Source organism: Mastigoproctus giganteus, chromosome 13, assembly GCF_048544385.1.
Source record: "Mastigoproctus giganteus isolate SK-2022 chromosome 13, ASM4854438v1, whole genome shotgun sequence".
Taxonomy (NCBI): Eukaryota; Metazoa; Arthropoda; class Arachnida; order Uropygi; family Thelyphonidae; genus Mastigoproctus; species Mastigoproctus giganteus.
In genome coordinates, this window is record NC_143587.1 from 5,264,458 (window position 1) to 5,292,240 (window position 27,783).

The window sequence follows — 27,783 nt, forward strand, 5'->3', positions numbered from 1 at the left end:
CCCGCCCCACTTTAGTCAAAGAGTTCGTCAGCATTTGGATGGCCATTTTCCTCAAAGATGGATTGGTCGCGGGGGATCCATTGAATGGTCTGCTCGATCAACAGATTTGAACCCAATGGATTTTTATCTCTGGGGACATTTAAAGTCCATTGTTTATGCAACTCTTGTACCTGATGTTGACGTTTTAACAGAGCGTATCGTAAATGGATATGCAAATACGCAACACTCCAGGTGTATTCAACAGAGTACGACGAAACATGGAACGCAGGCTTAGAGGATGCATCGAAGCAGGAGGAAACCATTTTGAACAATTTTTGTAACAAAATGTTCTATCTTGTGTTTACTTTGTTTTTGTTAAACTTTGTCTTATTTAATTGCATTGCTTGTTCTGTTTGATTGCTTATTAATTGTTTCATATTGACTAATGTACAAGTTAGTGCAATTGCATCATTTCAGTACATGGCCAACTACTTAGGTAGTTATAAATTGGTATATCTCATATTGTGAACACCTTCACAGCGAGTTGCCATGATATTGCAGTATCTCGAATAAGTAACACTTCACATAGGAGAAGACTATTGTTACTTATTCTCAGCGGATACTCACCCATACGACACCGTTTGAAATATGGTATGGGATAAAGATCTCTGTTATCCTCATACTGTCCCTATTAGACTTAGGAAAGCAAAAAAGATGTAGAAAGGTGATAGTAGGAGAGGAAGAGGAAGAAATGCCGCCGAAGGAAGAAAGGGATAGTTACTCCTTCAACTCACGCCACTCAAAATCTCATAAATTCCTCGAATAGGCAATGCTTCCTCAGTAGAGAAGATTTTTGTTACCTATTCTCGGAAATTCCGTGGCCATCAGGCCCCTTCAGACGGCACCTTTGCGAAGTTTATTGGTTCCTCATCAGTGGGTGGGCAGGTACCTTGGTGTTGCAATGATGACAACCCAGTTGCGAAGTATAAATCCACAATATGAGAGATGCCTGATGGTGTGGAGAAATCACTACAGATGATCCTTCCCCTTTTTTTGCTGTGCTGACAGAATGGCACCCAGTTTAATCGTCAGCTGGAATGCTGCCGCCGTGAAAGGTATAATGAGTTATACTTTCTGAAATGGCTCTTTGGTTACCAAAACTAACCATGTTATACCACATGGTTTGCCTTTTGACTGAATATAGCTTTTCTGTTACCCTGCACGAGTCTTGTCGGCCTCCGCCCTGCCATTCTCATAAACAGGGTGACCAAAGGATTACCGTTAGTTAGATGTTATTTGGTTACTGAACAGAAAAAAAAACATTGTGATGTTAGGGTCACCCCAAAACTACCTCGTACACATATGCTTGTTATTTTCACAAATTGCGTACGTTCTCTGGTCGGTTTGCCGGTATTTTTCGTTGGACGAAAAACTCCAGTTTTCCGGGGGAGAAAATCTTGCTGTCTACACTGACTACTCAGCCACGGAATGAAAGAAGCCCATAAAAATTCCTCGCGCCATTGACGGGATTCAAATCCGGGGATTTTCCACCCACTGTGGGAAGGACTATGATTATAGCCACTGTGCTACCGCGAAGACTTGTTTTGGACAAATATTAGTACACAAGAGACACAGAGGTATGTGAAAAATGAAAAACCCAGCAAAGTTGCAGTTTCCGAGATAATCTGGCGCTGACTATCATGCCGCCTTTAAAGTCACTTAAATATTTCGTCTTTCGCTTTTCCATTCCGTTATGCTCTTATTGAAGTAGTGCTCCATTTCATTAAAAGAGCAGATGTGAAGAGTAGGAGTAGGTATTAGAATCAAAATGGTATAATCATGCAAGGAAATGAACTTGTGCAGCATCTATTAGCAACAAAAAAAAAATTCATATTCATTTCTATCATCAAAATGTGAGTCCAATTCTTCGAATTTCTTTCAAACTGTCTGCACCCTAGCAGACAACTTACCATAATTTCCAAATCTTACTCATCTTTTAATTATTCTCCCTTCAGTCTATAAACTACTCCTGGTTTTCTGCCCCTAAGTGCAATACTTTGTATTTGACAGCATTTGGCAACTTAGTTGCTATTTTACAAACGATACTTGCATTCAGTCCAAATCGTTTAGAAGTAACTTAGTTCGGTTCTGATCGTTAATCATTCTCCAACTTTTAAATGATCAGCAAAATTTGACAACCTTTCCTGTATTCCATGGTCAATATCACTTAGGAAGGAAATGAGAGGGAGCATCTTCTTGTTTCTCTTTTATATTTTGTATCTGAGCGCTGATCCCTGAGGGACCATTTGCTACTCCAGTCCACTCTGAATAATTCCTATGGCCACTGTCTGTCTCTTTTCCTTCGACGGACCTTTAATCCACTGATGGACCTTCCCTATTATTATGACCTGCTCTCAAAAGCCTTACTAAAATCAAGACATATTATGTCAAAATTGTATCTCGCGTCCACGGCAAAATGTACACTTCACATAAAACACATCTTGGCTTTTGATGGCTTTGTCGGAAAACCCTTAAGTAACAAGAACGACAACATCTTCACATCATGTGACCATGCTCAGACTCATTCAGGATGCCATTCTTGTCGTGACGGTCACGCATTACGTCTTTAACCATATACTGTACTCCCTAAACTTACCAACTAGAGAAGTCATACTGGTCTATAATTGGCCATTACTTCTTTGGCCCCTCCCTAATGGATTGGGGGAGATATGGGCACTTCTGAGGCCAAGGAAATAATCTCTGAATCTAATGATGATCTCATTAATTACTATGCATTCATCTGTTGCCTTTTTCCATATACATCGTCTAGTTATACTGAAAAGTGATATTGATAGCCCGCCCGTATATATATCACGTGCTAGCTTGTACTGCCCCATGCTTTTTTCTTTTGCTCAATTAAATCTTTCCGTTCTAACATGTAGGTTATTGCAAAAGCATCATTTTAACATAGCCATCTACCAAAGTAGTTAAATTAATTAATTAAATTGGCATCGTTTTGGTTATATCTCATATTTAATTAATTAATTTAACTACTTTAGTAGATGGCTACGTGAAATGATGCTTTAGCAGGTTAGTGCAAAGCATCATTAGTCATTCTACCTCGTAGCATGAGGCCTTTGCCCTTAAATATTTTATAGTCTTTCCGTTCTTTAATTATGTATTTTGTCATCTTTTGTGGTTCCTCTAAACTAGAACAAATGTGTTTTTGGGATTTATCCTGCAGGATTTCCTTAAATAGTTCTCATAAAGTATTATTATCAAACACATATAGACTCCAGCTAACAGAGTTCAAAAAATATCCGAGTCCACTCTAATCTCTCCTTAAAGCCCTGACATTTCCTTTTTACCACCGAAATCTCCTGACAGCACTCAGTATATATTATTATGATCACTTTTTGCTGAACTCTAATTTTTTGATACTGCTTACTTCCCTAGTGAGGATTAGATCGAAGATTTTTGACCCCCATTCTGGTTTTTCTAACGTGTTAAAATAAACAGCAGTCATCTAGTTGATTCAAAAAACTCCTCCTGCTCCTATTGCATGTCGACAATTTTTATTCTACAAGAGGGAAAGTAGAGTTGCCCATAATTATGCTCTCGCTCCTACTTGCCCACTCAAGTTCTTAAAGAGATTTTTATCGTATTCTTCGGAATCGCTTGGCTTGTAACAAACTCCCACTATCGTCTTCCCTATTCATTTCACTCCACACGGACTAAGCATCTGCCTGGACTCGATGATGCTCTGTAAACTGTCTTGTGGCTTTCAGGCAACCTTTGATAAGCAGCATAATCCCCCGACCCCTTCGTTCTTCCCTATCTCTTCTGAACCCACTGTACACACAGTAATGAAAATCTGTTAACCCCAATCTAGGGGTTGCACCACGTTTCAGCTCTCGCGGACAGTACGGTGGATACACCGCCTTCCCCACACCGCGTGCAAGAGACTCAGTTCGAATCCAGTCAATAATGTGAGGAATTTTTATGGGTCTTTTTCACAAAGTGACTGACTTAGTCGGTCTCAGGTGAGGGTAGCATGGTTCTTTCTGGACGAAACTGGGGTTTTTCGTCCAGAAAGCAGATTAATCACCATGCATGCAATTACAGACAATATACTGATGCCCCATAGCTTTAGTTGCTTGGTGCTTAACCATGTTTAAGTTATTCCTACAACATCTTCGTTAGTTAATGAAGTGGCCACTTAGTGTGCACTACACGGATTTGTGGAGCTGTTGTTTAAATGGTGTAAGCCATGTCTTTTTTTTTTTTTTTTTTTTATTATTATTTGATGTTTTATCAGTGAAGCTTCGCTTTAACAGTTCTGGAACAGCCCTGCCGTTCCTTGGAAATTACTTTTCTTTAATTCCACCTCGCTGTGTGGGACGCAACTGGTTGCCCTCGCCAGCTGACGATCCAGATATCATTGTGTGCTGTGGGAAAATCAGAGAAGTTGCCGAATGTGTTTTTTAATAAATCTTTGGTCATGCGAGAGTTGCGGCCAGAGATGTAGCCCGCTGCGCGTGTCCATTGCGATGAAACGCTTGGTAGCGTCATCTTAAGAATCTTTAGTATTCCGTTGTTTCCACCAACATCCGGCTGCCTGATATTTCCTGTTTTCGCAATGCCGTTACGATAAGATTCAACCTTTTCCCACGTGACACGAGAGTCTAATTCCACAGCGTTCTAATTTATTTCGAATCGTGAGGGGAGTTGCTCGTTCTAATGACTCACTTGCCACGACTCAGCTGGGAATGTGGGACGAAGTAAGGGAAGGTGTTTATGCCCTAATTTCCGTAACAGCGCAACAGTCGACACTGCACTCATCTCCAGGAAAAGGTCACTGAGAATTAATTGCCATCCTCTCAAAATGTAATGAAATGAAATGACGTACCTCTTATCCCCCCCTCCACCTCAGACCAAAGACAATTCCTTTTAGTGCTTCTTTCTGCTCAACCTTTCCCCTGTGGCGATATGTCTGTCCCACATGCAACACTCACGATGTACTCAAGGCCATTTTCTATTAGAAAAAAGTAATACTTCCATTACTTTGCCCGAATTTAAAGAATAATTTTGGCGAATTATTCATTTGCCAAAGGCACAAAAATTGTCGTGAAAGCACCACATTGAAATTATTGTTGTTGTCTAGAATGAAGGGTAAACTGAAACGCTCGCACTCTCACTATGAAGGAGCTGAGTGACATCAGTGGTTGTGTATTATTTTTCAATACAGTTTCCTTGGAACTGCATACATTTGTTCCAGAGATTCTGCAATGCGGTTATAAATGTCTTATTTATATTTGGCAACACCACTAGTTGAGAAGAGTTTACAATGAATACAATCGTTAATAGTACTTAGCAGTCACACGAGCATGAACCACTCGTCCACGTTGGATCCATTTTTGTAGAATGATTTGTCAAGGCCTGAAAATAAAAGTGCTTCTACTGCTGATACAGCGTTTTCTGACGTAGCCCAGTGGTCAGGAGCGAGAGTGCATAGCACGCGTTCCTTGAGTGAACCGGGGTTCAAGCCAGTGACTACTAAATACGATAAATATTTGTATTGACGATTTATTGTAAACTCTACTGACTTGGTTGTCGTGCCGGAGTATAAACAGAAAATTTATTTTATTTTATTGTGAATTTTCGTCAGCCACGCAAAATTTAAGTTTAAGGAACAAAAAAGAAAAAGAAGTCTGATGAGACCAGATCTGAATAAAGTGAGTGCGGAAGTAATTCATACCTACACTGGTGCATTTCTTCAGTCATTGCGATTGCATATGTGTCAGCGAGAGTTTATACATCAGCAATCGCAATGCCTGCTTATTTTGTGAAGATAAACCCCAGTTTTCGGGGAGAAAAAAACCTTGCTGACCTTGCTGTCCTCTCCTGAGTCCAGCTTACTGAGCCACCGAGTGAAAAAGCATATAAAAGTTCTGTGCATTATTGATGGGATTCCATTCGGTATGAGGAGGATGATTATAATCACTAGGCTGGCCCTCTTGGGTAGCACAGTTAGTATAATCGCCGTCCTCCCCAAACCGGGTGGAAAACACCTAAATTCGAATCCCGTCAATGACAAAAGGAATTTTTATGGGTATTTTTAGTGGTCTCTTTGCCGTTTGCTCGATGAAAAATCGGGTTTTTCGCTCAACAAACAGCAAAGAGACCACGGAACACACGCAATTTCCAGTCATCATATACCTGGTGCCATATAGCCTATGTTGCTCATTCGCCTAAAACCCTACAACGGCCGACTAGCCATAAGCACTGTGCTACTCCGAGGACCGTAATAGGTTTGTATAACATACTTCGAAGTGGTGGGCTATGTTCCTGTTGGAACTTAGCCCACTATTAAGGAAATGAGTTTCCGCTGTTTGGATTTCTGCTTTGACTCACGCTGATAACCATGAATCCATATCTTATCTATAACAAAAAAAATTTCCGAATCTGCTTCATAACTTCACAACAATCCTGAGGTCTGGTATTGATCATTTTTCATCACGTGTCACAAGCCTGTTCTGCAGAAACCTCTGATAAATCGAATTCCTTTTTCAAAGTATTTTGTACCCATCATATGCCTATAGCTAGGGCTATTTTGTGAATTGATGAGTACCACTCTACCATCGTCATATCATGAATTGTTTCGATGTTTTCTTGGAAATTAGCCTTTTTTGGTCACCCTCTGCGAGTGTTATTTTTGCTGCTCTCTCTTCCCCGTTTGAATTCTTCTGCCCATCTTTTCATCATAGCATATGATGGAGCAGATTGACCCAAGGTATGTACGATATCAGCATGGGTTTCATTTGACGTTGTTGTTGTTGTTGAATTTTAGGCGCATCAGTGACAAACCACATTGCGCCGTATGTAATATGTCTGTAAATTGCGTGTGGTCGATTTGCCTGTTTCCTGTTTTCTGGGAAATAATAGTTTCCGGAAGTAAAAACCAAGCTACCCTCGCCTGAGATTGACTAACTCATGTTGTGAAAAAGGCCCATAAATATTTCTTGCACCATTGATGGAGTTCGAACTTATGTATTTCCCACTCCGTGTGGGAATGGAAAACACCCGAGTGCAAAACATAAAAAAAATTACGAACTATATTTTTTGTTGAAGGGACCAAATAACCAAACATGATTTTATTCACAATTTCATTGTCAATATTTCTATACGAAAGTTAGCCGACCCTGTACATTCCGTTATTCTAACAGAGCGCTGAGCAGTGGGTCGAATGTTTTGCCAAGTAAAAGGGAATGTGGGGGCGACATCGTGCCACTCTTCGTGAATCAGGCATGACGGGTGTTGCCCAGTCATTCACACTTCGTTTGGGCACAGAGTAATGTAAACAGCGCAGTTGGAACCGCCAAAAGGTCTTCAGCTCGTTAATTCGTGGCCGCCCATCAAATGGTGGGTTTCTCTGCATGTGCGCGACAAAAGTAATCAATTCTGTTAATCGCAAATCTCACCAGCCCTGCTTCCCAAATTTCGTTAGTGAAAGGCTGCGAAATTAAAGTCCGCACGATTGTCTCCTGGTAGCTGCTTAAGACCTAAGACGCTGTCATCACATGCTGATGTCACGCAAGCTTGCATCATTCCTAATTTTCCTAATTTAAATGTAAAACCTCCCTCCCCTTTCTCCTCTGGTGCGATTATCTTCTAAGGAGGGTCTCGATCCGGCAAGGAGCCGGACGTAGTGGTTTGCTGGTATATTCCACGCCTATGTCGTACAATTTGTCCAGTTTAGCACTTGGTGTCGGCTAAAAAAAACCCTGAATATCTCATGGAGGAGCCCTGCTTCCTCTGCCTGAGATCAGCTTTTTATTAATCCTTCGTAGCAGTACAGTCACAGAGGACTCATGAAACCTAATAGTTTCACACATAATGTGAAAAATTGCTTTACGAGAAAAAGTCTAATTATGTAAGGGGGCTGTTTACAAATTATTTTTAAGCGATTTTTAACCCTTTGAATCTCTCCTGTAGTCCTCGTAGGTAGATCAGTTGGTAGGATCGCCGTCTTACCCTCACCTGGTGGAAAAGACCTGAGTTCTATGTTTCCTGTTGAACTCTGTAAACATAGAGTTCCTGTTGCATTTTTAAAACATACTCTTATCATATAGTGTACGATTAGAGGAAACAAAAACAAACAAGAAAAAAAAGCAGAAGTTTCTAAGTCAAAGTTTCAGTGGTTCCCCATCAATCTCCCCAGAGTCTTTGTAGTTTGAATAGATCTGTGCTCGTATTTGAAAGTAAATTTTTTTTTTTTTTCAATGTTTATTTCTGACTTTTTTGAGGTTTGGGAATTCCTCACGAGTAAGTAGCAACGGGTTCGTGGACTGCTGAATGATTTTGGTTCGGCCGAATTACTTTACATAATAAATTTCTTCAAAAAGCGGAAATTTTGCATTCAGCCAAAGGGTGGTTGACTTTTGGGATAAACTTCCATCTGATTTTTGTGGAAGTGGGTAGTTTGAATCAGAAAAATCATGATTGCTGTCTGATAGCAATCATGCTTTTTCTGGAGTGTTCAGGTGCTTTTTGTTCGCATGCACTTCCTTTCCGTGAATTTGATACAGATACCTTATACGGGAAACTGATTGAGGCTTATAAGTTATGAGAAAGAGAGAGAAAGAGAGAGAGTAGTAAAACAAATGAAGGCCAAATTTTCAGTGACTCTACAACCAGGAGGGTGCTGATATCCCTTAGTTGTAGTGTTACTATGAAAATTCGAAGTAAGAGAGAATAATAGTGTCATGTTAGGGCCACCTTAGAACTAAGTCAACCAATGCGCATTACGTGTTGTCTACAAATTGCGTGTGTTCTCTGGTCGATTTGCCTGTTTTGCTGGAGGAAAACCCGGTTTCTGCGGGGGAACCCTACTATCCATGCCGGAGTTTAAAAAAAAGCCCAGAAAAGTTCCTGACGTCAATGATGCGAGAAATTTCATGTTTTTTTTTTCTCCAAATACGCCGATTATTAATTAAATTCACCAGAGAAAGCAAGAAACTTAGAGACAAAATAAATTTGGGTGTTTGACCTGCAGCTCTGCTAACTATAACTTGAAAATGTTTGTAAGTTCCTTTATTTGTTAGCGTGGATAATGATTTTGTGTTTTCTGCAACTGGCTTCGTTGCTCCGTATAAGTAATGTAGAAGTAATGCCATCTTCCGAATTTTGCGTAAAAGGCGGGTCAGACAGCAGTGGCCCCGTTGGAGGAGTGTCTCCCCACAACTTGCTAGTCTGCTGCGATACTTGGGTGAACTGTGCTACTCGCCATAACAATACCGCTATATGAGTAGTCATTCTCATCAAGGACATTATTTTCGCCCGCCTTTCCCACGGTGCACCTTTAATAACTTCATACAGGCACCGTAGACTTTTGTTACATCACGTGAACCAGCACGTCAAGGGGCATTTCCTTTGCCGACGAGGAGGAGGAGGAGTGCAGATATAGAAACGTTGTAATACGAGGAATAATAGGGCAACGTAATTCCTACTCAGGTGTCAATAAATCCAAATTACAATGAGTTCCAGTATTCTCTGTACAGCTGTTTGGCGGTTTCCCATTGCTGTCCCAAGGCGCTGCAGGCCAGTTTCAGGCCCTCGTGGGTAACAGTTGGTAGGATTGCCGTTTCTTCGCACCGGGTGGAAAAGACCTGAGTTCGAATCCCTTCAATGGCATGAGGAATTTTTGCAGGCCTTTTTCACAATGTGGCTGAGCTAGTCGGTCTCAGGCAAGGATAGCGTGGTTTTTTCTCCCGGAAACTCGTGTTTTTCATCCACCAAACAGAAAATCGACCTCAGACCATACGCAATTTACAGACAATATACACGGAGCAACATGGCCTTAGTTGCCGATGCTCCTAAAAAAACCCACCCAACAACAACAGCCAGTTCCAGCTCTGGCTCTAACAGCGGAGAGAGCTGGAACTGGTTATAAATATTTCCAAACACACCGTGTACTTTTCCTACTGCTACGCGTCCCATGCTTGAGAACAATACATTATTTTCGCAATGATAAAAATAAAAAAAAATAAAAATGCTTTAAATGAACGCCACAACGAAATGATTCTCCGAAAACGAGTTTAAAATCCACTTTCACACGCGAAATTGGCGTGTGAAAAAATCATAAAAAGCAATTTTATTTGCTCGAGGGTATTTGCACGTCTGCATCCTGCGCTCCTTGAGTTTTCAGGGTGGCAGCTTCTCCGTCATTTACGAGGTGTTAATGAACTTTGTTAAAGACCCGTACTGGTCTTTCTGCCTCCCTGGTAAAGATCCCTGTAATGAGCAGACAGCAGCAGCCATAAAGCAAGGATGTTGGAGACGCATTAGGTAACCAGTGCTACGGGATACAACCTGGCAGGTGTGTCTTTTCATCGATAATTGCCTGTAGTAGGCGAACTCACCTTCAGGTGGTGCCACGCCTAGCGCAAACAACAGAAACGACCTCCAACTTACACACACACATACGCTTGTAGTGTACTCCTGTTCTTGGTATAGTCGCGTGGTAGTCATAAGAAACATTACTAATTCACACGTTTAAGAAAGAAAAGAGTTCCAGTAGACAATTCAGAAACACAGTACCCCTTTAAAAGGAGAATATATAAAAATAAATAAATGGTATTATTAATCCAAAACTCCATGGGATTCAAGTTCCATCCTGTAAGATGTGAATGTCATTAATGTGACGAATGACAGCCGTAACTGTATGTGAGCAGAATTATTGCGCTGGGAGTTCGAGGACATTTTATATCTCAGAAAAAAAAATCCCAAAAAAAAAAAAAAAAAAAATAGTCAGGTGGTACCTTTGATAAACTGTTTCAAAACTGATATCATTTTTGTTACATCTTTTTTATTTTTTATTTTAATGGTGACTTCGAACGCGAGACGCATTGTATCATACTTATAAGAGGTTACTGTATAAACTGAAACATGTTGGGATCACGGGTAACATCCTTACAAGGAAGAGTGGATGGATTTCTGTAGCAAAATGCAACAATTTATACTCGGAGAAAAGTAACCCCGAAATAACTTATACATGTTGCCAGACTGAATTAAAAATATTAGAAGAACAGAGGGATTTGGGAGTTATAATACGGACGGACAGGAAATTCTCCATGCAGTATAGACGGGCAGCAAGGAGGGTCCACGATGTCTTATCAACGATTTATTGAACAAATTTGCATAGTGCGTTCTGGAAAGCGCAACCGGTGGTTTCCCACATCTGCGCCGTGGTCCTTTGTGTAGAACCTCTGTAAAAGCGGCCGACCGGGCTAGCCGAGTGGGTAAAGTACCTGCCCGGCAACCCGAAGGTCGCGGGTTCGATTCCCGCCTCGGGCTTGGATCAAAGTACTGCAAAAACCTTGGGAGGTGCAATATGGCCACAGAAGCCGATGCGCCAACAACTACCAAATCAAAAAAAAAAAAAAAAAAAATCTGTAAAAGCCAGAAAAAGTGTAATTTTTGGTTTGTGTAAGTGGTGTTATGTTTTGTTGTTGTGTCTCTGGCTACTTGACAGCAAGATCCCTAGTGGGACTCTGCGTTGTCTATCACCACCTGTGGGAGGTGAGCCAGGCTGCTTATCATACTCTGACTGGCCTCCGCAGGATCGCCTGAGCTTCAGGCAGCTAAAATCCCTTCTGGGGTTATTCGTATCCTACCCCGGCTAGGGTTAGCAAATGGGATGTATAACACTCTTTGTGGATAGCGGACGAGATGTTCATCCCTCACTCGAGAATTCCCAAGAGCAGGGGTTTGGAAGAGATGATTCCACACTCTGATAGAAGTGTTAGCAAGTTTCATTAGGTGGTAGTGCTGTAGTCTCAGAGTTTATTGGTACTCCAGTTTGTCTTTGTAGGGTCAAGATCGCGTCACAGAACTTGGATTCATTTTTGCACTTTGGATATTTCTCAGGTGGGTAGTTTGTCTCCTTTGACAAACAGATTGAGTAGTAGCGTTCTTCCGTGCGGAACAGGTGCTCAGAGTTTCGTGGGTTATTTCGAATTCTGGTGATGAGTCTGGTCTGGAATTCATCATATTCAGGCAGAGGTACATGACGTGCTGCTAGGTCTCGTCTTCACCAGAAGTGCATTCTCAACTCGAAGCAGTTGTGCAAGACTTTTTCATCCTACTTTTAACTGGTACTGATCACACGAGTGGTATCATCTACCTGTCATGAGGTCACTAGAATTAACCATTATTCAAAGATGAGTTGTCCAAATACCTGCTGTGCGTATAGCAATATGTACCTATCAAACAGTTGCTATCGCTCTGTTGTTTCTAAATAAACACAATTTATTACTATTACTTTTTTTTTTTTTTTTTTCGCTTTAGCGTATTCAGCGAGATTTTAATGTGGAATTCTTTTAATTCAGACTGAAATGTCCCAGAGATTGATCACTGCAGTAAGAGCTAAAGCATTTGAAAATTCTGTAGCTCAATAATAAATATTTCGGCGGTGGTTGAGGAATGAAATATAAATAAATAAATAAAATGACAACTGGTTCTGTCCAGGATGAGGGCGAGAGTCTGCACGGGAGCACTGTGATTATAATCACCGTCCTAGAAAAGCCAGCCAAAGTGACTGCTTGTTGTGAAGATAAAATCATGCCCCCCCCCCCCTCGCTCGAGACCGATTAACTCGGCAATGTGAAGCAATGTGACAAAAGCTGATGAAAGTTCTTCCCATCCGGCCGGTACACCAAGTTTTTCTATACGGTGTGGAAAAACTGCGATCATAAACACTATACTAACCGAAAGGGGGACAGCTAAAAACAAAGGGAAGCTGGCAAAAAAAGTTATCAAATATCTTAAGATGTGAAGCAAGTTACCACGAGTTCCTTTTTTATAATATTTAAATAAAACGCGATGCTCCCTAAACATTTCTCACTACGGAGGGGTGCTGTTAATTTGAGCTGCAAAAATCGGGTAACCCTTGGAAATGAAAATGGTGAATTGACACAAAATTGGTTGAGGTACTCAGAAAAAAAAAGTCGTTTTTTCTAAGTACCTCACTAAAATAATTCCGTTTCTTTCTTCTCTATAAAGTATTGCAATTTTGTCAAGGAGAAAAACTGGCAAAAAATAAAGTCACATTTTAAATAGCTTCAATAGTCTCTATTTTGATGGTCATTGGTGAAACGAGGAGGTAGAGGTGCAAGGGTGCATTTTAACCCACCAAGAAACATATCAAGAATGACATTCGAGTTACGGTTATTGGTGAGTCAGTCTCCAAAGTTTCATCTCATACTGACCTGGGACTAACGTGGGATGAAGGCTTAAATTTTAAGGAACACTTCCTTAAGGCAAAGAAGACCTATGCTGCTTTCTGGGCTATCCGCCAGGAGCTCGCAGGCTGTCACAACACCAGACTGATGGACAATACATTAATAGATGTCTCACACCCATACCACTATATGCCTCAGAAATCTCGTCCTCTGCATCTACCTCTCGATGTAATAAATTTCTATCAACGGAATATTGGATTCTGCGGTGGCTGAACCGTCTGGGAGGGAACCCCTTCACCATCTCGAAATCCATTCTCCTAGTCAACCTAGGCCTGACCTCCTGGAAGCTCAATGTCCTCAAAAAAAATCTGTCAACGCTTACCAAGCTGCTAACTCGCCATATTGATGCCCCATCAATAGAAGATATCATCGCACTAACAAGAGGAAGAAATAGAAGCCATCACCCACGTAGAATGAAGCTATCAAACTTGGGCTCCCTAAAAGGAATGTTCCCATGTAACACCATTGAACACTTCAACACCTTCTCCATTGATCCGGTAAAGTTTGAAGTCAATAAAATCTAGAGAAGCCAAATTATAGACCAAATCTGGACTAAATCACCAGGATTGCTGTGAAAATTGAACAGTTTTTATTAGAAAATTGATGATATGAACAATTAAATGCAATAATGTAATGAATATAAATAAATCTGTTATGTTGGTTGCTGATAAAGAAGTCAACCTATGTATTTAACTCTTCAATTATCAAGATTTATGTTATTTCAAAGTGAATACAATTAAGCAAATGTATATATCTATTTAATAGTTATTATTATACAATAATTATATTGCAAAGATCTGAAAATTTGTACAAAAGTGTATAATGTATATTATAAAATTTCTGTACACCCTCCTAGCCCACTTGCTGTACAGGGGGTAACCTTGTGTTAATAAACTGATAGTAATTAAGTAAGTAAATATCTTTTATAATTATCATTTCAGATTATCACAAACGTCCTACTATTAGTTTTATTACCATCTACTTAAGATACTACCAAAAAATGAAAGTAGACTATAAATAGTTAAAATATAATTAGTTACGATAGTTCAATGCTGTTCAGTATTATGTACAATAACACTGAACAGTGTGAACTGTTAAATTTTTTTTGAATAGAATATGGTAAACCTTGTATATTATTAACGCTGATTTCGATTGTATCTTGTTCCAGCGATCAGTTTTTTGGTAGTTTCTAGACAGTTCTAGCCTACATGTTCTCAGATTTTACATATCATAAATATACTAAGCAAACCTCCCAGACAAGTCAGTCAGTCGGAATTATGTCTGAGTTAAAATTATTACGTATTACTAAACTCGTGTTCTTTTATACCTTTTGATGTCAACTGTAGTTGAACGTGCTTATGTTAGTGCGTTAGTTCACCAGGTAGTTTTTATTATGTACGCAGTGGTTACGAGATTAAATCTCCAGTTAGTATATAACACCCCTATTAGAGAAAGAGTATGAATCTTAATTCTGGTTGAAAATTAGGTGATTAGGACAAGTAGGGCTTCTCATATTGCCGCATATCTCCTCATATCTAGTTGTGCTTCTTGCATTGAAAAATAAACACAAAGTACATTCCATTCGCTCTTCCCCATGGTGTGACAGGAGCCAACTAATTATGGTGGAAGGTGGAAGCTTAGTATGCTGGCAGACTGTTGCTGGACGTTATAATTTTCCACCATTTATCAGATCCGCCCGAAGGTTGTATGGTTTGATCTCCTGGAAACTCGGGTTTTTCATTCAGCAAAGAGATAAAACCGACCGCAGGATACACGCAAATACGGACACAAGATACTGATGTATGTGGCTTTGCATACCTCAAGTATGTAAATTAAGTTTTTCATCAGTGATCCCTAGAAAACAAATCAGTGAAACAGCGATGGTGATTTATTGAATTTATTGTCGAGCTTTTTCCCAATTCAGTCTTATAGCGAGTGTCTCGGGATTGCTGTACAACTCTATGCTTAGGTTAATAGCAATACACGAAACATAATAATATCAATATAATATTCCACAATATCGATATTATGGAAATTTAATACGCATAAAGAAATCATGTTAACGTAATAGATTAAAATTAGTTCAATCTTTTAGATATAAAAAAAATCTAAATTTTTAACCTAGTTTTTCTTTCATTTTTCTCGCTCACCAAATAACAATTTAGCGCTCATTTCTCAAATGCCAATTTAATTAGGTTTACCTCGATAATTGTATTTTAAAAAGCAATTTAATTCCGTTTAAGCCTTTGTTTTAGCGCAGGTGTTTAGTCATATCGCTTAATTGACTTTAAACTCATAATTGTGACTTCATAATCCGCCCATATCTTCACTTGGCGCGTGAAGTAATTTATTGAGATCGAGGTACGCATGCGCTGGTATTTGTCGGAGTAAACGGATGAGTGATGTTCGGAGAAAGTGAAACCTTGGAATATTCTTCCCCCATCCCCCATCTTTTAAAGCGCATCCACCCGTTTTTATGTTGAACAATGAGGCGGAGTCTTCGTGCAACTCAGTATCGCATTGCTCGGCTCGACACAACACCCAACTGAGTCCACCCTAACCTTGTTATAATGAGGCCTAAGGTAGGCTTAACTTTTGACCAGGGGGTTCGACTTATGTGGGATCGCCATAAGATGGAGTGGAAATCCCGAGAATTTTTGCTCCTCCCTACGAAATATAAGGAGGCATGCGGTCAGTGTGTCAGTAGAGTGCTTGGTGTCTGCCAGAAGTCACAATGTTTGCTGCTGTAAGTTACTTTCATTTATGATTTTGGTTGGGCTTAGATTTTTACCGCCTTACGTACGTTTTAAACGTGGCTTATTTTTCGGTTTCTTACATTTTCATAATTTAAGTAATTTTATCTGCCTTAAAATCTTTTTTTAATTGTTAATGGTTGATTGGTAATTCGGAATAAGCGCTTATGCAACTAAGGCATCACAAACTATATTGTATTTCTTACTTTTTGGAATGAAAAATCGTACGATCTATACCCCTTGTACCGAATAAATCTGCCGTGACAAAAAGTCCATCTGATTCTGAGGGGGAATCGAATCCAGGTCTAATGCTAATATCAGTCGCAGCCGTTGTGCTAACCGCGAGGTCTTTCTTTCCAGAAGTTGCGCAGTTTCGCACAGTGAGTTTTAAAAAGCATTCTGTGTTTCGGATATCGGAAAACAGGATGGCGAATATGAGGTGTCTCGAGTCGCATGCAGTCTGTATACGTTTGTGAGGTCCAGATGAAGCAAACGTTTACGGGTCCACATGTTTTCTTAAATTAGCCGTTTAGCTAAGAGTTACTCTATCTTTACTAATTTTCTGCATTCTGTTGCGATGTTAGCTTTCAACTCATTGTTTCCCCAGTTTTAGTCTATATTGATAAACAGCTTTGGCACTTCAAATATCTCTACAGAAATCAAAGAAAGCAAGGCACGAAAAAAATCAGGACTTCGTGGGTGCATACAGCTGCATACTTCCTATCCATCTATTCCTCATGTTCTTATCCGACTACTCTCTGCGACTACACATATGAAATAAAGGGGACGCCATCCCTTGTTGAATTTAAAAAAAAATGTTGGATACCTGTTAGACATTTCATATATGCATCTTTCCACAACAAGTGATGGAACGAAATGATGCAATTTTCCAACACGCCTTGTCAGAAAACGCAAAATGTTTAGTGGAAAAGGATATAAAAAAAGTGTGGACCCATAATCATTTGTCCATAAAGGACTACCCACATCCGTGGATCAATTTGAGATTTGTAATCTGCAACTAACGAAGACTGTTATTGCTCCAGTGTCGTGTGTGCTAACAGTTCCATTCAAATGGTAGAAAGTTTCATCACTGAAGCAATATCTTAAAACGTACTTGGATTCTTTATCTACATTCGTGATCTTCCCTCGTAAAATTCAACTTTTCTGTTACTATTATCTGCGTATCGTTCCTCAAACTATGTATCATTTGAAGTAATGAAACATGAATTTTGTAAGCTCGTCGTCCATCTCCTGACTCCTCAGCGACTTTTCAAATACATGTATATCGAAGCAAACTGCGCACATATTTACATCGCATCTCCTGTGGGTTAGATGATGTCCAAAATGAGCTTTGTTTGCAGCGCTTCTAATATTTTTACAATATATAGTAATTCCCAATAAAGTTGGTTTAAAGCTTAACGGCAATATTTTTACTGCAATGTTTACTAATAGCATTCTTATGATAGTTAAATTCGCCTCATATTTGCATCCAAGTTTACCATTACTTGGAGAGAATTATATTTTGTTAATATGTTGAATATTTTAGGTGATTGTACTATGGTAATGATAAACTTGGACAGACGGATCGTTTTATGCCGAAAGGCGCTGACGAACTTCCAAGATTATCTGCATATATTCTTTCTAAAGTCTGCTTATGTGACAATAGATAATGCAAGATTTCAGTCCATTAATAACACATTGGCTGCTAGTGATCTGCAATGCATACCTCTAGATAACCAAATATTTATATCTGCTTAGAACCTTTCAGATTCTGTCGCATAACGTCATGACTTTTAGTCAAAGAGTACAAAGTATTTTTTACGATGAATCCTCTGCAGTATTGCGCAATCAAGACCAGGCGTTGAAGGGCACTGGAAAGCGTTCTGGTTTCTTTATAAACGACAAATATTTTCAAATATTCCACCATTAATTGGTGTGCTCTGTCACTGCGAATACTATAGCCACCGAATCAAAAGGAAGTCGGGACGAATTTCCCTAGCTGAACTGTGGTAAATAATTCATATGTATTTTCCGTTGTTTTATCTTTTTCGAATTATGATTCGTTTTTAGGGTCCAAAAAATGGAAATATATTTGCTGTAGATAATGCTAATGGAGGTTTAATTATATAATGGAGTCCACATGGAGTTTTAGGTATATAATATTCAGAACTGTATATTTATTGGAACAGTAAACCTTATTCAGCTGCTAAGTAAGGTTTAAAATATTTTTAATAATCTAAATAAAGTTTTGATTTGTTGTTTTACGAAGTGGATTGCGGTGTGGCACAATAACCCCCCCCCCCCTCAAGTCCTTCCAATTCAAATTTTATTTGAATTGGAAGGACTTGGCTAATATTTTGGCAATGATTCTGCTCTACCTATTCCATTCCTTTTATTGATAGTAGTATCAGTGATTTTCCAGAGTTTTAATTGATTTTATATAATTAATATATATTGCTCTACCAAAAGTATCGGAGCACCCCTTGTTCACATAAAAATTGCCTCTGGTAGCGTGACAAAACTAGTTACGAATAATTACAATATTAGTATTAGTATTAGTATTAGTAACGGCCGTATGGTGCAAGAAAGCCTATGGCTTATGCTGCACCAGCCAAAAAAAAAAAAAAAAATCCGAACAAAACAATGATAAAAACAAAAATTAAATAAATAATAATAATTAATAAATAAATAAAAATAATAAAATGAAATAAAAAATAAATAAAAAGGAAATTAATCCTATCATCCTATGCGCTTCCCTTACCCGAAAGTACTATCCAGATGACCTTTGAATTTCCCCAAACTGTCGGCCTCTACCACCCATGAAGGCAACTTATTCCAGTAATTTATAACTCGCTGGCTAAAATAAAACTTCCTGCAGTCCAATCTAAACATCTCCCCCCCGTAACTTGAATTTATGTCCCCTAGTTCTAGCATCATTTATAATCTTGAAAATTTTGTCCTCATTCATTTTACTGATGCCTCTCAGAGCCTTAAACACCTCAATCAAATCTCCTCTAAGGTGTCTAGTTTCCAAACTCTGCAACCCACATATTCGAAGTCTTTCTTCATAAGGACGCCCTTTTGCCGATCTCACCAGGCGAGTTACCCTTCTTTGCACCCTTTCAAGAAGCTCGATGTCTTTCTTTAAGTGCGGTCTCCATACTTGAACACAGTATTCCAAGTGTGGTCTAACATAGGCCTTATATAATGGGATATCCAATAAAACTAATAAGCAAGAACCATTAATTTCATCGTTATTCCAAGCGTAAGCGTTAATAAATTACATTAATTTTCTTCGTCATGAATAAAATTACCATTGTCCTGTAGAGAGCCCTTTATAGCCAGCCGTAATCGTTTCTTGTAATTTAATGTGACATCCTCGAAAAGATGACATTTGCCAGAAGCCCGGTTAGCCAGATTGGCTGGAAACTGCTTTTTTATTTTATTTTTCAGGATATATTTTCAGGGGCTCATAATTCGGGGTTCGTCCTTACCCAAGGAGCCTTTCGAATAACATGTCCGTTGAGCGCATTCTATGTGCGATTACGTTTTTAATGGATGAAATACTTGCATTTTTAGGATCAAAAGTCATGCACCTCTCTGCAGCATCGACTAATACGGCTAACAAAATCACAAAAGTTTCGTACTACAAGTTGGGAATCTAATCCACACCATTTCCAAACAGTGTGGAACTTCGTAGTTGCTGTGACTGCCGTGAAAGCACTCATCTTGGAGGATCTGATTCGCTAAAACAAAACTGTGAAGAAATGCTAATAATTACCAATTTTATATCTGATGAAGAAGCACTTTATAGGTGAACTTAGTACTAATTACTGTTCTGTTCTTCGAAAACAGCTACATCTTAAGATGCACTAATCATCACACCGTTACTAATTGTTGGTAGGGAGCAAAAGTTTCATGAGCAATGTTCTGTTAGAAGAACCAGAAACTAGGTTCTTCTAATAGGAAAACATATGAACCGACCAGAGAACACACACCATTTACAAACATTGATAGCACCGGCACAGATCATTCATTTTACTTATTATATTACAATGAGGCCTACAATCGCCTACCAAGTAGTGCAATATTTTAAGTATAAAATGATAAATGTACTATGTTTTGGTACAATTTCGACTGAAAAATGTTAAATCAATTTGGTATTTTTGTAGATCGTGTTGGTTTCCATCTTTGCCACTGCCGTAACGGGCCAGTCTGTGGTCCACCCTGATGGCACCAGCCAGACTGTCAGACAACAGGATGTAAGTATTTTCATCAGGAATATGTCGTGTGTGTGTGTGTGTGTGTGTGTGTGTGTGTGTGTGTGTGTGTGTGTGTGTGTGTGTGTGTGAGAGAGAGAGAGAGAGAGAGAGAGAGAGAGAGAGAGAGAGAGAGACGAAAAGAAAAATGTGCGAATGATTCTGTGAAAATTAAGAGGGGAAAATAACATTGCAGTCAGTTCCATTTCTTGAAATACCAGAAAGCGTTTAAACTGGCTTTTTTTAAATTTTGTTTTAGAAAATAAAATATTTTCTAAAACAAAATATTTTATTAATTTTGCTTTTAATACAGTGACCGTGCTCGAAATTGCCACACCTACGGCTTCACTTGAGAATTTGCCCACATAGCTGTGAAATATATGGACATAAACGATTAGCGTGTTAAGACAATCGGCACAGTTTTTTTTTTTTTTGGATGCATCGGTGACTTAGGCTATATTGCTCCGTATGTACTACACGTCTCTAAATTGCATGTGGTCCATTTGCCTGTTTGATGCCGAAAAACTGAGACCGACTAACTCAGTCACGTTCTGAAGAAGATCCATAAATTCCTCGCTTCACTGACGGGATTCGAACTCAGATCTTTTCCACCCGTTGTGGGGAGGACGGTGATTATACCAACTGTGCTACCCACGAGGGCTCGTTTTCCAGCTTCGCGGTTCAAAAGTTGTCTTACAGGCGCCGCCCTGTGGTACATTGTCATGCACAACGTGTGAAATGGTTCCGCTTTTGACACAGAGCTTCGAAAGCGGAAATGAATAAATGTGATGTACAAATGTATTGTTTATACGGGGATGGACCGAAAAGTAACGCCTAATATTGCATAACTTTTTAATGATGATAGATAAAACGAAAAAGAGAAATGTAGTTGTAGGTGAAAATGTTGTGTTTAATTTGAATATCATTTTTGTACATTCACTCCACCTAACACGATACATTTTGTCCAACGCTTAACAAGCTTTTGTCTACCGTTCAATTAAAATTCCTTCTGCTCAAAAGGCTTTATCACAGTAGTTATACATGTATCTGTTATCTTGGAAGTGTTAAGTTTTTTCGGGAACAAAATAGTTCCAGGCGACTATTTTGTTCCCGGGATATTATTATTATTCAATCCAAAATACACTATAATTGTACGGTTCTTAGGTGCCACACCGATTGGAAAAGACACGGTGTGAGGAGGACGGTGCTTATATCAACTGCGCTGCACGCGAGGGCAGTACACTCCAGGCATGTGCCCAATTGATGTGTACAGTAGAGCAATATCAATACACTAGCATACATAAAATTACAAGCACAAACGGAAATACCGTATAAATGAAATTTAAAAGTCATTAATGCGATAATACAATTGTCGTTTCTACCTGGAAATCAGTGGAATACGAGTAAAAGAATAAGATTTTTTCTTGGTTTTCTCTAGTCCTAAAAAGATGTCACGAAAGCAAGCTGTTTCAAGAGAGTGACATGTTAGAAATCATAACGCCATACATAGATGAAAACAGCTTCATTTAGGTACAACCGATCATCAAGACAACCTGTTAGAGATTCTTCTTCTTCTTCTTCAAGTTCTCTGTCCTCAAGCAGGTTCAGGGCTCCACTGACGCCATGCTTCTCTATCCTGTGCTTTCCTTTTAATTCCTGCATAATTTCTTCTTCCAATCCAATTCATCATTCCGATTCTCCTTCTGCCAACAGCTCTCTTTCCACACATCTCCCTCAATCACTATCCTCAACATACTTTCTCTTCTCAAAACATGTTCTATAAAGTTCTTTTATCTTCTTCTAAGTTCTTTTACTAACGTAAAAGAACTCTCTTCTCCTACTTTCCTCAATAAATCCTTATTATTCACTCTGTCCACCCATTTCACTCTTTCCATTCTCTTCCGCACCGACATCTCGAAAGCTTTTAGCCGTCTAATTTCTTCTCTTCCCAGTGTCCATGTCTCTGAGCCACAGAGTGCAACAGTCCATATTAATTTTCACCATTTGATTTCTTAATTCCTTCTTGAAATTTCTTCTCAATAGTTTTTTTTCTATTACTGCTTCTTTGTCCATTGCAATTCTTGTTTTTATTTCCTCCAGGCTCTTCCCATTTTCTGTCATTATGCTTCTCAAGTATCTGTATCTGTTCCAATCTTGTTCCATCTAATGTTACATCGATTCTTCTTCCTGGCCACTTTGAAACTAATATTATCTTGGTTTTCTTGTTGTTAATCTTCATATTGTACTCCTTTACTTTGCTGTTCAAGCTCTGTAATTCCTTCTCATTATTAGCAATCAATATCCGGTCGTCTGCAAATCTTATTGTCTTTATCCTCTCCCCTGCTATTTTTACACCTCCTTTCTGCTCTTTTTTATACTCTTTCATCAATGCTTCTGCATATATATTAAATTGTAAAGGGGACATGGAACGTCCTTGCCTTACACCCTTACCAATGTCTACTTCTTCTTCTGATTCCTCTCTATCAATCCGAACCTCCAGTCTGTCCCATGTAAAGTTCCCAAATTAGTTTTAAATCTCTTTTATCTAGGCTAATCTTTCCTAGGACTTCCATCAGCTTGACCCAATTCACTCTGTCAAAAGCATTTTCGAGAACAACAAAACAGATTGCCAGGCATCTTTTCCTATTTCCATGCTTCTTTCTGCTAGTGTTTTTAATATTCCTATTGCCTCTCTAGTGAATTCACACTCCTTCGCTTTTCCTTTAATGTCTTTTAAATAGTCAGTTTAAACAGAAGCACACACTAAGAACCGAGGATTTAACCCCAGGGGCTCATATTTGGTGAGTATGGGCTTGGCACACCCAGGGTCCTGAGATGGATATCATCATTCTTCTCTTTCTTGGTGATTCCCTTCTCTCTCTCTCTCTCTCTCTCTCTCTCTCTCTCTCTCTCTCTCTCTCTCTCTCTCTCTCTCTCTCTCTCTCTCTCTCTCAAAAGGTAATTCAGAATTTCTGTTTTTTTTGGCTAATGCAGCATAAGCCTCAGGCTTCCTTGCACCATATGGCTAATAATAATAATAATAATAATCAACACCAGAAACTATAGAAAATACATCGCAAAGGAGACCGGAATGTCAGATGACACATGTCGACGATGCCACCTGGCCTCAGAAACGATCCAGCACATCACAGGGGGATGCAAGGTGATCACTCAGACTGAGTACGTTCGTAGACACTACTACGTAGCCAGGATAAAACATCAGAAACTAGCAAGGAAATACCAGTTGACCAAAGAAAGTGTACCATACTACAAGTACGAACCACAGGCAGTACTAGAGACCCCAGCCCACAAGCTGTACTGGAACCGCGCCATAATAACGGATAAGACCATCCTGCACAACAGACCGGACATAACCCTTGTGGACAAGATGGAAAAGGCTTTCTACCTGATGGACATAGCGGTGTCCAACACCAGCAATGTCCAGAAAACCCATGAGGAAAAAATTAATAAGTACACGAACCTGAGACATGAGGTCAAGGAGATGTGGCATACGCAAGAAGTAACGACCATCCCTATCATCGTGTCAACCACCGGAATGGTGCCAAAGATCCTACACAGCAGCCTAGCAGCAATAGGTCTGCCAGAGAACACCTATAAGGAACTCCAGAAAGTCGCAATCCTGAACACCTGTAGGATAGTGAGAGAGTTACTCGACCAACAGTAACACCAAACATTACGACCACCCTGTGTACTTGATAGCAGTACCCGTCACGGAGTAGAATCCCCTAATCAGGGAGAAATAATATGAGCAATAATAATAATAGTAATAATAATAATAATATCTCCAATAAATGTGATTCCCAGATCATTTTCAGAAACTATAGGAAGTATGGTATCATTGACAGAATAGCGATCTTCTAAAAACATAGTTCTCCTTGGTTCTGCGAAAGTAACTGAACAGAATTTCTTCGAGTTGATGTTAAGACCATTTAAAGCAGCCAAATTAGCGAAAACATTTATTGTAGCCTGAAGGTTATGTGCATTGATTGGTGAGTAAAGTTTGACGTCATAAGCAAACATTTTGATACCACCTATCTCTACAAAGTGTGGTATGGAAAATGAGGAACATCTTCAAATTTCGATTCTTTTTTGAGCATGGGTATGTATCACTGTACCGGAGTGAACTGACTGTAGTCCCGTTCTCCAAAAATTCGGTGTGGATATACACACAGTCAACATCACTTTGTCGACCGATGCTTGAACTGTGAATATTTTCAGATACGAAGATGTTTACAATGAAATTACTGTCTCTTGTTTCCCGGATCGTAGCGATTATCACAAAACGTTTAAAAATACACTTTTTGCATTGGAAATGGAACAAAAGTTGCTAAAAGCTTCAATAACTATACGTTATTTAAACCGCATATCCAACGATGCTTCTTTTTAAAAGAATGTAACCTGTGACATTAGTTAGTGCATTTGCTTCATTACTACATAGTTGAATTGTTTTAGACAAACCGAAGTTTGTACATTGGTATCATTATTGTAACATCTCATACTGTGAAATCCTTCACGACTTGCCCTCCTTATACTTCAAATAAGTAACGCTTCCCATTAGAGAAGACTACTGTTACATAGGGGGGAAAAGCTGTCATGTAGAAGTGCTGCTCAAATTCCACTCTGATAAAAACATGAGCCGGACGTGATTCGAACACGCAACCTTCTGATCTGGAGTCAGGAGCGCTACTGGTGGTACTCATCCGAAAATAGGTAACAATAGTCTTCTCTAATGGGGGAAGCAATACTTATTTGAAGTATAAGGAAGGCAACTCGTTGTGGAAAATTTCACAACGTGAGATGTTACAATAATGATTCCAATATACAAACTTTGGTTTGTCTAAAAAATTCAAAAACGTAGTAGCGATTCAAATGCACTAACTAATGTTAGTTAGTGTATTTGAATTTTACATGTTTGAGGGCATCTGTTCTAAAATATTATTAACAAGGTAATCTGTGGACCAACGATGCACAGAAACACTGCTGAGCTCGTACTAACTAGAAACTATTAGGCTACATGAAGAAACTAGTTGGAACTTGTTGTGTCACCTAGCGCTAAAGTTATGAACTAAGAGAATTACTTTAAATGTGTTATTATGCACTGATAAATTAATTATTTATTCAATCAAATTTTGTAAATTTATTTATTAACTTTTATTGTGTCTTTATCTTCCCTTAGGACGCTGGAAGTTATGATTTCAATTACGATATCCACCGAGCCGATGGTTCTCGTGACTCCCGCAGCGAAAGGTCAGACATTTACAACAACAGGGTCGGCTCTTACAGCCTGCAAGACGTCGACGGTCGGAGTCGCACTGTGGATTACACGGCTGACGAGAACGGGTTCAGAGCGGTGATCAACACCAATGAACCAGGAACTGCCAACCAAAATCCCGCCGATATTCGCATCAACTCTGCCGGTTATCCTCAGAGTGGTGTTCCTGTTCGTCCTGTGACCCTACCCAGATTTCGCCCTGTGAGTACCCATCACGACCAGCCTGCTCGGTATTTATCCGGCTACAGAGCTTCCCCTTATTATGATGGACAGTACGATTATTACGCAAGGCAGCACAGCGGGTATTACGACCCAAGATATCACAGTCCTCACCATGGCAGACGTTACTATTAATTTTGAGATTGGCACAAGACCGCTTGTAATATGATATTGGAAATATATGTAAAAATGTTTGGGAGTATTGCAGTTGCAGCTTTTGTGGATAAAATGTTGCCTTTTCTCAGGGACTTTTCTGCTCCAGTACCTGGGATATGTACGATTGCCTAAATAAAGCAATACTTTGATCTTGTAGTCTTAGTATTACAGCACCAACACTCAGTAAGAAAGCTGTAGCGGTACTTATATATTCTCGTAATTTGCAATCAGTTAAAAGAGCCATCTTAAACAAAATAAGTAAACTTAGATTTTAACTTTTCTATATTTTTAATGGAGTCTTTCTTTCTGGTATCTTTCTGGAAGTACAAAGTTCTTTCATAAGTAAGGCCACCATTGGCCTTAATCATGTCCAATGGCGCAATGAAATAGTGGACATCCCCAAAGCAATTATTACTTGGTATGAAATAATAATGTATTCCAAAAGAACAAAATAAGTAAATATGAAATCAAAAATAATTAAAAGAGAAAAGAATCTCATGAGAATGGATTACGTGGCATAATGTTTTCAGTGAATAAAATTTGACTCCATGTTTATAAAGCAAACTTCTAGTTTATGTTACCTCGACTAAAATTTATGTTAAATGTGATTTTTCCATTTAACCAGTTAATCTTGAACAGAACAGACGTTTCGAATTCACTTTGGAATTCATTTAAATCTGGGATAATTAGAAATTCGACCTTCTCGCTAACAGACTTCGAACAGAATTACTCTTATTTGAAATTTAAAACTGACCGCAGAATTTACACGATTTGTAGACATGTTACATGAACCTTATGGTCTTAGCAACTTCTGCGCATACTCTATAAACGACCAAATCTTATTCTAGATGGCTTACTCCACTGGGCACCCATTTACAATCTTGTTCCAGTATTCAGTGTTCTTAGCTGCTTTTCTTTCTCAGTCTTGTTCTTCTTCCGATCGCTTCTGTTTTTTTGCGTGAACCAAAATCTGTTTCGTGTTCCACTTACTCAATGCCAAGATTGGTTTCTATAGTCGGCGCCTCAGATGAGCTGAGCAAGGATTTTTTTTTTTTTTTTTGTGGCTGATGCTATATAAGCTTGCTTCCTTGCATCGTTTGCCGCTACCTACAATGTGTGGTGTGGAAGGGTCTTTTGTGTTTTGCTTTTTTTTCTTAATTTATTACGATACATCGATATCCTTCGATTTCACCCATCCCCAGGAGAATAGCAATGCCACTATCTTAGAAGATAGAGTCAATCATGGAAAAACTTTGACAACTACACTACATTGTTAAAAGTAGTGTAGTTGCATGTTTTGGATGTTTGTTTGTTATTTGGTTTTTAGGAGCATTGGCAACTAAGGCCATGCTCCGGGAATATGCGGTGGTCGTTCCCTGACCTTTCCGCATCCTCCGTATTTGGTGGTGGGCTCGAACCTCGGTCTAATCAAGAAGCGTGTGCTACGCACTGCTGCTCCTTCCCACCTAGCTACGGAGGCGCCCATGTTTTGGACACCTGCATGTTTTGAAGAACCTTTTATTATTGTTGTGGTTGTTGTAGTTGGGTTTCAGAAGCATCAGCGACTAAGGCCATGTTGATTCAATGGAGCCCAAACGGAGTTGATTCTCGCCCTTTATTGTTCTGTTGATTCAACAGTACAATAATGTCCTTCTGATTTCCACCAGACCCAACCCAAACATAGCCATAACATCAGAAAACCATGTACCATAATGCTCTCTCTCTCTCTCTCTCTCTCTCTCTCTCTCTCTCTCTCTCTCTAACACAGGTTCTCAATGTTCCATGGAAGGGACCAATTACGATGGATTGTGCATCAAGCAAGT

The 27,783-nt window shown here is 39.3% G+C and overlaps 1 protein-coding gene across 1 annotated transcript; it reads left to right on the top strand.

Moving 5' to 3' along the window:
• The first annotated feature begins 15,916 nt into the window (after nucleotides 1–15,916).
• On the top strand, nucleotides 15,917–26,109 carry LOC150075731 (adult-specific rigid cuticular protein 15.5-like). Its single transcript, XM_090388088.1, has 3 exons — nucleotides 15,917–16,026; nucleotides 20,206–20,295; nucleotides 25,490–26,109. Exons 1-3 carry the CDS (start codon nucleotides 16,015–16,017, stop codon nucleotides 25,937–25,939), a joined length of 552 nt encoding a protein of 183 aa, XP_090244214.1. The 5' UTR covers nucleotides 15,917–16,014; the 3' UTR covers nucleotides 25,940–26,109.
• Nucleotides 26,110–27,783: the final 1,674 nt, after the last annotated feature.

What these genes read in the sequence shown, in the direction of transcription:
- LOC150075731 (XM_090388088.1), top strand. An exon ending in AGACTGTCAGACAACAGGAT is followed by an intron (nt 20,296 to 25,489) that starts GTAAGTATTTTC and finishes ATCTTCCCTTAG; the next exon opens with GACGCTGGAAGTTATGATTT.